This window comes from Physella acuta, unplaced genomic scaffold (genome assembly GCF_028476545.2).
Source record: "Physella acuta isolate Inbredline_101_S28 unplaced genomic scaffold, ASM2847654v3 ptg000008l, whole genome shotgun sequence".
Lineage (NCBI taxonomy): Eukaryota > Metazoa > Mollusca > Gastropoda > Physidae > Physella > Physella acuta.
Window position 1 is genome coordinate 1,723,599 of NW_026731528.1, and position 13,936 is coordinate 1,737,534.

A 13,936-nucleotide genomic window follows, 5' to 3' on the forward strand; every position below is an offset into this window, starting at 1 on the left:
CCTTGTTACATCATATGTATTTTAAACGAATAAAGCTTTAAAAACTGTATATCCGACTATACCCTGTAATTTGTGCGATTAATTGATCACTACGTATTTAACTTACCTATTTCCTTTTAATTTTCACGAGCATGAAGTTAAACTACATTATCCATTCAATCACCATCATAACATTAACAATACTAAAAACGAATTAACAATGAAAATAAAAAAATACCAAATTTTATTTACATTTAAAAGGTAAATAAAAATACCCATGAGAGCTCTTTCTTGCAGACCAAGGCAAATCATAAATTAAAAAACAATTGTTCAAAAAACAAAATAAAACCACTCGGATCCTTTTCAAATTGCTTCATGTTTATGTATTGGGTGTTTCCCACTTAAAAAACTTGCAGCCAGATTTCCTTTCATTGTCAACGCCAGGGCTCCCGATGGAACAGCTGAAGAACCAGCGGCCTGTATTAGGACCTTGGTTTTGTACTAGTCTTCTTTTAGCTCTGCGACCACAAGCACACAACGGGGGTGTCATTTTCATGGTTGTTGTTTGGGGAGTGTTAAATTTGGGGGTTTTAAAATTTGAATTAACACCTGTATTAATTGGAGTGGTACTTGTCATAGCACATGCATGAGAGAGCTGTGTTCTTAGTGAGACTGGTTTCTTTGGGTCTTTTAATTTGGTGAAGGAAGGAGTTGTGCTTGTAGTAGCACAAGCATATGAGAGCTTTGTCCCAAGCGACACTGGTTTCTTGGAATCTCTTAATTTGGTGAAGGTTGTATCTGAAGCTGATACACTGGAATTATTGTTAGTGGTTTTAGCTAGTGGTGTAGTATTACACACAAAAGATGAAGAACCACATGGGATTTGGGATATTCTACTTGAATTTACATTAGCAGAAGATTCACATGGTAAGCTGTTTTTATTTGTTGATTGTTTGGTGGACAATGAATTCCTCCAGTTAGGATTTAACATGGGAAGCTTGCTTGAGGCTTTTTTACACTCAACTAGGCCAGCTCTCTTTGGTGTGTTTTCTGATACTGTGAGTGAGGCTTCTCTACAGACCTCTCCATCATTGCTAATCTTCTTGTTACTTATTTCATTATTTAACTTAGTTATGAGTGGCTGAGGAGCATATTGCACATTCATATTTCTCTCTGACAGACGAAGAACTGAAGTTGAATTGCTGCTGGCAGTTTTAACACTAGCATCTTCATCTTTAAGTACATGAAAAGAAGCTACTGGTCCTACAGAAGCTCCAGCAACCGCACTGGATTTGTTTGGCACAGTCTGAAAAAAATATTTATAACAAAATATTAGCTGTCAGTTTAATGTAAGTAAAGTAATCAGTACAATTCTAGTTACTGGTATTGAAGTTTTTTCAATTGCATTAACAAAAGTAAAAATTTTGAGTTAACTAAAATTAAAAAAAAAAATTAGTAAAGATACAAAATAATAAACTGTTAATTTTTATTTTTAAAAGTACTTTCTGTTTAATATATAAAACTTAGGTCCATCTATACAGAGTGCTTATAAAGGTATTAAAAACAACGATCCAACAAATCTTGAACAAATAGCGTTAGCAAGCATTTTTTGACAAATTAATTTCATGAAAATAAGAAAGGGTTGTTAGACTTTCTACATTACTACCTTACAAAGTTATTTCTCAATAAAGAAAAATTAAACACATTCAGATGCAAATCAGTAATTTACTTGACAAAATCCGACAACTATTTATGCACTGTATATTTGTGTACCATCGTAAGATTCTTTGTAATGTCCATTACACACCCATCCCTGATCATTCTCCATGCCAGTTTGGCAGTGTTTCGAGCATCATCCAACCCTGAATGAAAGATTTTAACAATAAATTAATTTAAATAAACAAAAAACGTTGATAAAGTAATAGTAGAAACATTCTGTAAAAATATGAAATCATTAAATACCTGAGTGCTCCCTTCCACTGAAAACAATTCCCAAGTCTTGAAGTGCACCATTTAAACCATCTGGTTTGCGACTGTAAAATTTCTAAAGAAACATAATTAAATTAGATCACTGAACACAAAAAACAGGTTTTCTAAAAACTGTTTAAATAACTTGTATAAAAATACTATACTCCCAAAATTAATTATCAATTTGAACTAAGATAATTATTCCAAAGTCAGTAAATATTAAATTCTATGAATTGAAGAGAGCTCTCCTACAATGTCATTTCAATAAAATGTGTGATATTACTACCCTGTATGTAGCTCTCAAGTCTATCCATCTGTCCAAACCCGCTGTCTTTGTTATCTGTTTTCTTTTGGTTTCATAATGTAGACACACAGCCAAATCCCAATCTACATATTAGTCAAATATTGTAATTAATAGCAGGGATACACACATTTGCATTATATAAATAAAATACGTAATTTCACTATTATATTATAAATGTTATTTTCAGGCAGAGCAGTTTACACAGAAGGTCACTGTTAATAGCCTTTGTTTTTCTGGTAATTTTCTGCTGTCTTAACTATTTATTACTTTAAAGAACAAATAGATTGTATTAAGTTCTGTAAGTACATTTTGATTTGGGTTTACCAACAAAAAGTTAATAACATATTTGATTAGCTTCAGTCATGACTAAAAGTGTGAACTCAATGATTCTTGTACTAACCTGACCAAGTGACAAACGCAGCCACTTTTTCATCACCAACTTTTTCCCGGTCATCAGCACATACAATCCCTTTCTCATCCTTAAGTTTCTTCAGCCAAGTAGAAAATTTCCTGAGGCACAGTGACAACGGTATACCATTATCTACCTGGTCCTATGACAATAAAAACAATAAAAAAGTTGACACATAAAAGAAGACAAATAAATTAAACATTCAAAAATGTGGACTTGGAATTAATGTGGAGCATACCTGAGTGATACCTGTGAGCTTTTGACAAAACTCACTTAAAAATGGTTTCTCACTTGGCTGCAGGTAATAATGGAATTCACTCTCAATTTGACCATTGGTTGTATTCATTAAAACAGCAGGAAATTCAACTGTTAAAAAGATATTTAAATGCAAACATGAGTAGTAAAATCTAAATTAAACGTGACTTGAGGTGTATAACAAGAAAAACTATAATCACAAATAAATCTTGAATATTGTAATTACAATCAGGGATTGTGCACATATTTAATTGTGTAACTAATAAAAGCAATTTTTTAAACCAACATAACATTTTATAAGGTTTCTGTTGACCGACACCCCTGCCCCCTTGTTATAAAATTCCCTTTCACTACACACACAGAACAATGATTCATTATGAACTACATTGATCAAATCAATCAGTTAAACGATGTTACTAATATTTTAATCTTGAAATATTTTTAAACATTCACTGCCTGCAAGTCTTCAGCAAAGGAAACATTCAATATGCATAAACCTATAGTGAACTTAAGTTTAAGTCAAGTAATGGGGATTATTGATTAAGTGCCATGCTTTGAAAAGAATTTTGACATGAGGAAATGAACAAGGAACAGCACTAAAATATGCAGCATACTTACTGATCTCTTGAGGACTGTATTTATCATTTTCCCAACATGTTGACTCAAAATCAATTACAATCAAGTAAGCAAATTTCTGCGCTAGGATAAAAAAAACAACAACTGCAGATAATGAAACTGAAACAATCAAGCCATAACAATACAGAAAATTTTTCCCTAGCCAGAAGAATGCTTCTGTTAGTTCCATAATTAAAAAATCCAGAATGTTTACATGTATCACTACATCATTTGTGACAGTGGTGTAGGTTTATTGTTCCCACCAAGCTGCTGCCATATCAGAATACATTTAGTTGAAAAGTACCCATTTGCATTATTAAAATTCAGTAAACATTTAAAAAGTTAACAGTTATATATTAAAACTTTATCACCAACATTTAATCTCATAATTAGAGGGAAATTACCATTAACTGGAGTAACTAGACAGCTTTTTTTACAGGTCCTAGAAGCAGCTTCAGGAAATGGACGCTTTCTCAACAGACCTAATTCTCTGAAATCATTTAAAAAAAAAAAAAAATTAATGCAAGAATGCTGTTATTTTATTTTGGCATATAGTAATTAAACAACATAGTTATTAGGCCTAATCATTTTATTATAAAAAGCATAACCATAAATATTATGTGACTATGGAGTGAAGAAACAAAAAACTAAACCACACAATAAAAGATTAGGCCTAATTATATTTTAAAAACAAACATACCTTGCAAGCTCTTTAGTTGATTTGGCCATAATGAAGTTACTGAGTTTTATTATTGTAGATACAAATCAACTGATTTTTTTCCCAACACTGTGATGCTCATGTAAGGTGTTTAAGTCTAATGATAACATTCTATTAACAAAAAACAAGATTATTGATTAGGTGGATGGATGCCAAAAGAAATTTTGTTGTGATCCAAAAAAACATTATTTATAATTTATTAACACCTTCATAACATTTAATTAGGCTAGAAAGTAAAAATTTAAATATTTGATAGTAAAAAACTTTAAAAATAGAAAATGCAGAATATTTAGGCTATATATTATGATACGCTTACTTTTTTTAGGACTGCATATAATGAGTTAAATAAATGAGGACACTAATCCTAGTGTCTGAAAATGCCCTCTTCCAATACATTGTTTAAAAAGGGTAGTTACATTTTTATTATAAATTAGTAGCATAATTTATAAGGCCTACAGCTTAAGCACTGATTATAAGTTTAATAATCATTCCAAAGCTAAGATCACCTAACACCCCGTTTTCACATACCACAAGTTTAGAACACAAAACCTTTCAAAGTAAATAAAAACATCATAATATAATAGTGAAAAAGCAACTTTATTATTTAAATGGAGGCTGCATCTATTTGAACCTGGGTGCCAATAGCCTCAGCCGCTATTTGGACCAGCCAATAAAATTGTTAACAGTTAAACATTAATTCTTTTAGGATGCAGAATATATCTTTTTCTGTTATTGTGATTTTCTTCTTGTAATTCTAAACAATATCCTGAGATCTTGATTTAAATACCCGATATCATTCCTTACAAATGTCAGGGCGAATGGGAGTCGTTAGGTCTATTATATTTATGTACGGCCTATTGTATGAACTTCTCTGAACGAGCGAATGTTGAGCACCCATGTAAAAATGTGCTTTATTTTTTTTCTTTTTCTCTGTTAAATGTATAGGTCTATCAGTCCAAATTAAAAATAAAATTGTATGAAATTAGCTGAATGTAGGCTACAGTCTACAGCTAACGGGCCGTTTTCTTCAACAATAATATCTCGCATGTGTCGTAGTACACTATATTAGAAGCAATATATAACATGTATCTAGCATAACACCTGGGGACAGTTGGAGAGACTAGCCCAGGACAGAAAGTTGAGAAACGCCTGGAAAGCTCTTGTGGCTTATGTCCCAGGAGGGGCGACAGGCAAACCTAAACTATCAGCATCTGAGCTTGAAATAATTATACATTAAGTATGATAGTACTGTTTTAAGACACTACAACACTCTTTATTACTCCCTGGCTACACTTTTTAAAAATAGTTATTTAAACAGAGTATTAAATTGAGTATTATAATATGTGAGCCAACCTGCGGCGTAGCATACGCCGCTATTTAGTTTTTTTATTTTCTACTTTTCAGTAATTCATAATTTGTGGATTCGACACAACCAATGCTACGACTGAAAATATTTGCTTCAAAACACTATCAGTAGCTCGTGAAGCAGCAGCCTCCTCAGTGAAAGCAGCCTCCTCTTAGTTACCTCCCCTAAGTTTCAAATAGTTTAAAAACTAAATTATCTGAGCCTCATAGCGGTCACTTATTTGACACGGCGTTAGAATTGTTAACATTTTGTGTGAACCACAGTTCACCTGACAGGTGGTGGTGGGAGCAATCTGCCTAGAGAGGAAGGGAGGGGGAGACTAGGCGCGTTTATGTGGTGGTGGCCCGCATGGTCTCCACATAGAGAATTTTATATATATATATATATATATATATATATATATTGATTTAGGTCTAAAGAAAATAATTTATTTTCTCCTTTTTAGTGCATTTTTACATAAAAGCTTGTTATTAGGGGTCATCCATAAATGACGTCATGCTTTTTTTGACGATTTTTACCTCCCCACACTCCGTCACACGTCATCACAAAAAGCCAGACCCCCCCTTAAAATGATGTCACACCTCAACCTACAACCTCCCTCAAAATTGCAGTTGAATTTTTTTAAAACAGTGATATTTTTCTTAAATCTTGTCTAAACTATTACTATTTATTAAAACTGTTATCTAAAATGCGAAATAATGTCTACAATTCGTTTTCTAACATTGTTGTTTTATAATGCAAAAGTGTGACGTCGCAACATCTGAACCCCCCCTCCCCCTCATCACACATCGTCACAAAATTACGGACCCCCTTCCCCTATGAGTGTGAGGTCATTTCTGGATGACCCCTTAAAATGTTTTTTATGCATTTTTTTTTTAAATACAATAATAATTCAATAGTTGCATGACTAAAAACTAGTGCTGGATAATTGGATAAGACTTAATTATAATAATTACCTAACTCATAAAAAATAATTAGTCATCCTATTAGAAGTGCCCGAAATTCTGCTTATCCATTTCTATCTCTGATGACAGACTGAGGAAGCAAGTTAAATAAAAGCTTGTAAAAAGTAGTTGCTAAGAGTAAGTAGTAATTGCTACTAATATTAAGTACAAAGTAGACCTAGCTGCTAGACTAGAAATCTAGTGTCTAGTCTAGAGTAAATTAATAATAATATGTTGTACTGTTTAAGTAAGTCAGTACGTAAAATAAGACGTGGCTAGACTCGTATTAATTAGTAGTATTACTATTAGTAATGTGAAAGAAAGTAATTAAATTTTAGTTTACCCTAGCCAGTTAATAATAATATGCTAGGCCATAATTATATCAGTATCTACTATCTAGATTTCTAGTAGATCTAGTAGGGCCTATCTATTAGTATCTACTTTATCTAGTAAAGTATTTACTAACTACTAGATCTCTAGATCTAGAATAAGAATGATAGAATCTGATTGAAGTTAATTTTACTTTAGTTTTACTTTAGTTTACGACAGTTTACGTGTGTTACGACATCTAGAATCTAGATTATTCTAGATCTAGTACGTACAGATATGTCTGAATGATAAATTTTAGTTTTACAAATCACCTCACTCCGACCTCACTCATTTACTTTAGACTTTAGTCAACTTTTACTTTAGTGAAGTTTAGTGAGACATTAATCTATATATATAATTCTCTTCTGGGATCAGTTAGAAAACAAGCTGCAAGCGCGCCTTTGCAGTCCCCTCTCTTCCTCTCTATCACTATCACTACCACCCACACATGATCTGGTGAGCGGTGTTCACATTTTACAATCATAGAGACGGGTTTGGTGACGGCTATTAGGGGCAGATAATTTAGTTTGAAACGATTTTAAACTTAGAGTCTTAGAGGAGGTAACTAAGACTAAGAGGAGGCTGCTTTCACGCGGGAGGGGGGGTTTAGTGTTTTTAAGCAAATATTTTCAATGGCAGCATTGGTACTGTCGAATTCACAAATTATAAATTACTGAAAAGTAGAAAAAAAAACAACTAGATTCTAGATCTAAATAGCGGCGTATGATACGCAGCGGGTCGGCTCGTTTCATATAATTAATTATAATTTGCGGCTTAGCCCTAGGGCTAGGCCTAGAAGGCTAGGGTTACGGCGCTAGTGCTAGGAATATGGATTATGTAGCTAGTCTCATAACGCGAGTTGAATTACCTCCCCTGACCCGCTTTTTTATGGCCACTTTCTAGTTCGTTTTTTTCGATCGCGTCTCGGCACTGTTGCTAAAAATAGCATTCGCGCAATACCATACGGGTAAATCTGTTTGGCGTCTGCTACACGTGATAGATCGTTGAATGGCCGACAAGCTGATATAAAAATTATTGCGACCGGATGCGATTTTCGTGGAAATTGAGCTAGATTTAGCAAAAGACAGCTATATTTGTGTAAAATATTATTATTTATACTTCTACTTACACAAATATTTTGATAACTGCAGTTCAGCCGTCCATTTTTCTTTTAAAATGTATCTTTAGAATTTCTGTACCTTTTGGCAATCTGTCAGGAGCATTTGCGCACTAAACCCACCCCCCTACGGCAGATCCGATTTTTTTCCCAGTGAACTCGTACTGACCTCCCACATAGCTAAGATACTGATGGGAAAGCCTCTAAATCTGTATTCCTACTAGAGATCTAGAAATAAATCTAGATCGTGGAGTTTTTATAATGACTTTTAAATTGAATGTCTCCAGTTTAAGATATTTTTTTTTCAAAACATAGCTACTTTTAGTACTATATTTAAGTATTTCAAACCCTTTTGGTAGTTTTTTTTCTTAAACTTAGACCTAGATCTAGTGATTAGATATCTATATTTTGTACTTATAACTTGCAGGTCTATTAAAATAATAATAAAACAGTTTGCTTGATAACTTCATTAGGTCATTTCATAAACACAAATGTTATAAACATATAAAAATCACAAAACCATAGGTAATATCTGAATTCTGTAGCCTACCTTACATTTAAGCTAATACTGAATTAAAAAGAAATTACATTAAGGTTTGAAATTAATACAACTTGTAATTAAGAAAGAAAGCTTCAATTCTAAATACTACAAGATATAATAACAAACAAAATGAAACAAATTCAAAGCTTTTTTCAACTCATTTAGTCGAAAAGATTTCTATTTTTTCCGATATTGACCAAAATAAGTTTTTAAAGCTTAGGCCTAATGTTTTTACAAACATAACTCAATTTTATTAGGCCCCTGTAAACATTAATTAAGATTCCTCTGTAGACAAAGCAATCTATTTGGCAGATGAAGTAGAGTTCATGTTTCTTGACCTCAGCATTTGAAGTGATTGTCCGTGTGGTCAGCGATATTCACTTTACTTTTTACCTTTAATTTCCCCAATGTATATCAGGTACCCATCAGAAATGGGTGGACTAATTGAATTTTATTAAACAAACATTTTGATATAGGCCTAGATCTATAATCTATAACATTCCAAACATCTGTTCTGTAGAATTTACCTTTCTGCTTCCAAATGCGGTATTTTCCAATTGAAAATTCATCACAAAACATACAATAAATTATATAAATGGCATTTTATAAATTTATAGGGAGATTGTTTACACCGGTGTCTGATAATGGAATCTTCGTTAAAAAAGGGGTGTTAGGTTACTGGTAGTTAACTAAATACACACATGGCTGGATAATGTCAATGCTAACCCTGTCCCTAACCCTAACCCCAACCCTGGTCCAACCATACGCCTAACCCTAATTTCTAATTATACAATTAGTCGAGATTACAATACTACACTAACAACCCAACACCCCTTTTTTAAAGAAGATTCCATTATCGGACACTGGTATCTATAATCATCCAATTTATATAAACTATTTACTTTCACCTTGGTGTAAAAAAATGTAGGTATAAGCAAACTGATTTCAATAGTAAGAAAGAATCATGTCTTTTCTTGCTTACTAGCTTTAAAACAAGTGAATTTGACTTTTTACCTGCGTTTTTGGTCGCGTTTCTATGCAGATAGATCTGCTAGCCTAGCCATAATCTAGTTAGTCTCATATAAATTCAATTTTCTTCAAATTATAAAAAGAATAGCATATAGATTATAGATTCTAATTGTAGAGCTTTAAAAATGCAATCCAACAGTACCAATTTTATTAATTTAGCATAATCGGTTGATTAAATATAATTTTTTTAGTGTCGCAAATAAAATATATAGTAGTATCTGGATCTAGATTTAGACTCTAGTTTAGATCTAGTAATATCATAAATCATCTTTAGAACAGATTCTAGTGACAGATACTAGACTAGATACTAATATCTAGAATCTAGATCTAGATTCTACTGACATCTTCGTAGTGCGGCAAATATTTTAAAATAAAAATAGATACAGAATCTGATGCCAGATAAATATTAACAAAGCAATGTCAAGACGCAAAGCCTCTTAAAAATAGATTGTGCTTTTTAAACAAAAATATTGTCTAGATGTAGATTCTAGATCTAATCTAGATCTAGATCTAGATCCAAATTTACATGAATGATATTATTAAAAAAAAGAAGAAAAAACCTGAACCATTTAGCCAATATATCTAATTTAAATTTATCTATACTTGGAGTGAATGGGCTATGTTATTGTTAAGAAAGTGATTGTTAGTGATTATTCAATGGGGTTGTTCATCCAAATACTTAAAAAATAATATTATTTAAAATAAGTTTGTGGTCAAATTTTGTAAATTCAATTTTTACTCACTTCTGTACTGCAAGGTAACGATTTCATTTCCAGAAAAAGTTTTTTTGGCCAACACTGCAATGTCTAATTTTTAAATTAATTATTAGCCTGATGAGTCATCAAAATAAATTTAAAGGTTACTTTTTTAAAAAGTAGAAAAATATATATAGTTCTTAGTGTATATAATAATTTATCTATATATATAATTCTCTTCTGGGAGACATTAGAAAACAATCTGCAAGCGCCTCATTACAGTCTCCTCTCTTCCTCTCTATCACTATCACTACCACCCCCACCCTCACATCAGAGGCGTATCTAGGTTTTCGTTGTAGGGGGAGCGAAAAGAGCAAAAAAAGGCGCCGAATTTTTAACACGTTCTATATACGTGTATTATATATATATATATATATATATATATATATATATATATATATATATATATATATATATATATATATATATATAATTACCAGCTGTATGTCATTACTTCGCTATGATGTAAAATAAATTGAAAGTAGCACTCTGAAGAAATAAGAAAAAACACATAATATAGGCCGACAAAACAAAAATTGTATCAATCTAAACAACAACAAAAAAATCTACACACACTACAACCAAAAACAATGAACGTAACACAATCTTTTTTGTAATTCTTTTAAACACAGTTCTTACATAATAATTCCTGGGAAATTATTTAAGACAAGTGATATAGGGGAAATAATCACTCTCTTAATATAAATATGTATATATCTGCACATTTAATTATAAATGTCAAAACAAATAATTAATTACTTTAGAATATCAAATTGTTTAACACTATTCGTTTTTACAAAATGTGTTTGTCTATAATCATAATTTAATATATCGTCATCATGAATGCTAATGTATTACAACATAATAAAAGTTTTTAAAATCAGAGTTGGTATAAAACCACGCTTTTCGATATGATAGAAAAACATCAGGAATAACAGCCTACATTTAACTAAATATCGGTCTTTTAGTTTAGATCATATATTTTTAATTAACTACTGCTTATTTGTGTTCTTTACAGATCATTTTTTAACATAGTGATAGCTATGAGTTAGATCACTGTATTGATCACAAACCTTTTTACTGGCAATTGCCAAAACAATATTCACAGAGTTTTACGTTTAAAAAGCTAATTTTCTGGCGGCATGGTACTTTGGTACATCATTACGCGTTTTTCTACATGTACTTAACAGATCAGTTCGGGGTGGGGGGGGGGCTGTGGGTTCAACTTCATTCAGCACTGTCCGGTCACTTTAGTTCAATTATCCAACCCAGTGTATACCTTTGTGTGACATTAATGTCGCTCTACACAATTGTGGTGGTGAGGTGTGTGTGTGTGGGGGGGGGGGGGGAGAGATAACCAACTCAGAGTGAACATAGCATAAGTTTTTAGATGACTGTTCCAAACATACATATATATTACACAAATATATATTGCACACATATATATTACAGAAATAGATTTAAATAAGTAGCAGTGGTATTATGACAATATTTTTTTTTACAGAGGGGTCCATTGGGGAGGGGGGTTGTAACTCTTTCATATAATTTGTAATCGTAATCACTATCGCTCGAACTGTAAGAATACTACTACTTCATCGTGATGACGTTGTTGACCTTGTCAAAATTTCCCCACCACTACGCAGTTTGCTCACAAGTAAATTTAAATAGAGGTGCCACATCAGTTGTATTTGTTTCTGTATTGTAATTTTTTAAAAATTAATCACACGATTCAAACTGTATAATATATAAAGAAATTATGTGTGAAGTTTTATGTATAACATTTTCTAATTCAATTATTCGTAAGCAAATACATTATACAGTTGCCTTAAACTTAACACCTCTCTTGCCAAGTTGTACTACCCGTAGAGGTTTTTTAAACATTGCAATGCATTGTAATGGTTATTTTTAGAATGGCAAACTGATGCAGCTGTTAATACGTGTTGTAAACGTAGACACTACTAGACTAGTACAATAATGCTTAATTGCTGCATGAAAAGAAATCTTGTGATTTACATAGATGTGCCGACCAAAAATATTTTTTGAACAAATATCTTTTCTGTCTGTAGGGTAGAATAGTTTTTGTGTATCTATAATCTTAGCCTATGGCAGCACTAGGTCCAGCTATCTTTATTATCCCCAGTGTTTCTTCCAGACTTTTTTCTCCGGGGGGGTGGGGGGGGGGGCACTTGAAATTTTCTTCGGGGGGGGGGGGGGGGGGCGGACACTGTTAAAAGTATATATTTTCTATATAACTAAATTATCTGCCCCTAATAGTCGTCACTAAACCCGGCTCTGCTTGTAAACATTTAGAGTGAACACAGCTCACTAAGACCATGTACTATATTGAATTCAGTACTACTGAGTATAGGAATTGCTCAATTGACAATTAGCAAAGTGACTGACACTGAAGTGAGTGGAGTTCACTGAAGTTTTCACACTTGATAGTTGATACCTAATCATGGTTATTAATAATATATATATAGTCATTACACTCATTACTAATGAGTGATTAGTGAGTCATTGGTGTATAGAGTGAGGATCTTAAGCTACTGATTCGCTTTAAAGCAAATATTCATATTCGTTAATAAACTAAATGAAAACAAAAACAAATATAAAAAACTTTCTAATAAGCTTTTAACTGCACTGTGAAAATAGAAATTTCTTTTATTTTCTGTTTACTTTTTGAAATGAATTTAATCAAAATTCGTTACAGAAAACAGTTATAAGTAATGTAAATACTAAATACACATTTAATAGTATTAACTATTATAACTACTGTTTTTCATCATTCAAAGTTATTAGTTACTAAATATATTAATATTCAAACTAAAGTGTGGAGAACAATTTGTATAGTCATTACTCTCTAGACCCTCTAAAGTATACATGTGGTAAGTGTAAACACTTTATTAGGATTATATTTGTGTTTTCTTCGTAAGAAAAATGGTTTGCAGTTTCCTTTTATTATTTTACCATTTTCATTACCTTAAATATATGAGTGTTATATAAATAACACATATTCAAAAGCACTAAACAAAGTTTTAAACAGGGGCTAATCCATCCAATAGTGACCTCCCATAGACCAACTGCTTTTTATTTGCAGTATATATTTCTAGAAGCAGAGGACTAATTATATTAAACACTGTCAAAATAAATTGACAATTTTTTTAAAAGGCAATTTCCATGATATTATGTTAGGTGTTTCATTTGTTGAAAATCAGCATTCATATTTTTATACTATGAAAAAAGTTAAAATTGGTCTGTAGTGCTTTATCTGGACTTTAGGATATGAAAAGATTAGCTGACTTATAATGCTTAATCCTGTTTCTCTTACTTATGTAGTAAAATTGTCCTCGCTTCTCTGATAATTTTAATAATAATACTTCAATTTTCAATAATTTCTAAATGTCTCGTGTAATTTTAATTAAAGTTGTAATGTAATGTTTAGATGGCAGATTTGCTGAAAATTTAGTGACTGCCACCTTTACTAATTATTCCAGCTTCTTACTTTCAAAATATTCATTAATTTTCAAACCATTCATTGCAAAAACAATAAATCAAAATAGCATG

The 13,936-nt window shown here is 31.9% G+C and overlaps 1 protein-coding gene across 5 annotated transcripts; it reads right to left on the bottom strand.

Moving 5' to 3' along the window:
• Window positions 1-230: 230 nt before the first annotated feature.
• Window positions 231-10,006, bottom strand: LOC131958318 (ERI1 exoribonuclease 2). 5 transcript variants are annotated; one of them, XM_059323405.1, is made up of 10 exons: window positions 9,957-10,006; window positions 4,231-4,359; window positions 3,935-4,020; window positions 3,534-3,614; window positions 2,899-3,026; window positions 2,652-2,802; window positions 2,234-2,334; window positions 1,942-2,023; window positions 1,753-1,841; window positions 231-1,285 (listed from the first exon to the last, which is right to left on the bottom strand). In XM_059323405.1, exons 2-10 carry the CDS (start codon window positions 4,257-4,259, stop codon window positions 359-361), a joined length of 1,674 nt encoding a protein of 557 aa, XP_059179388.1. In that variant the 5' UTR covers window positions 4,260-4,359; window positions 9,957-10,006; the 3' UTR covers window positions 231-358. The 5 variants fall into 5 exon arrangements, with proteins under 5 accessions (XP_059179388.1, XP_059179307.1, XP_059179472.1 ...); XM_059323324.1 differs by lacking the exon at window positions 9,957-10,006 and adding an exon at window positions 9,600-9,678; XM_059323489.1 differs by lacking the exon at window positions 9,957-10,006 and adding an exon at window positions 8,057-8,142.
• Between the last annotated feature and the right edge of the window lie 3,930 nt (window positions 10,007-13,936).

What these genes read in the sequence shown, in the direction of transcription:
- LOC131958318 (XM_059323405.1), bottom strand. Translation starts at nt 4,259, where the DNA reads ATGGCCAAATCAACTAAAGAGCTTGCAAG. An exon ending in TCTAGTTACTCCAGTTAATG is followed by an intron (nt 3,615 to 3,934) that starts GTAATTTCCCTC and finishes TTTTTATCCTAG; the next exon opens with CGCAGAAATTTGCTTACTTG. An exon ending in TGCGTTTGTCACTTGGTCAG is followed by an intron (nt 2,335 to 2,651) that starts GTTAGTACAAGA and finishes ACTAATATGTAG; the next exon opens with ATTGGGATTTGGCTGTGTGT.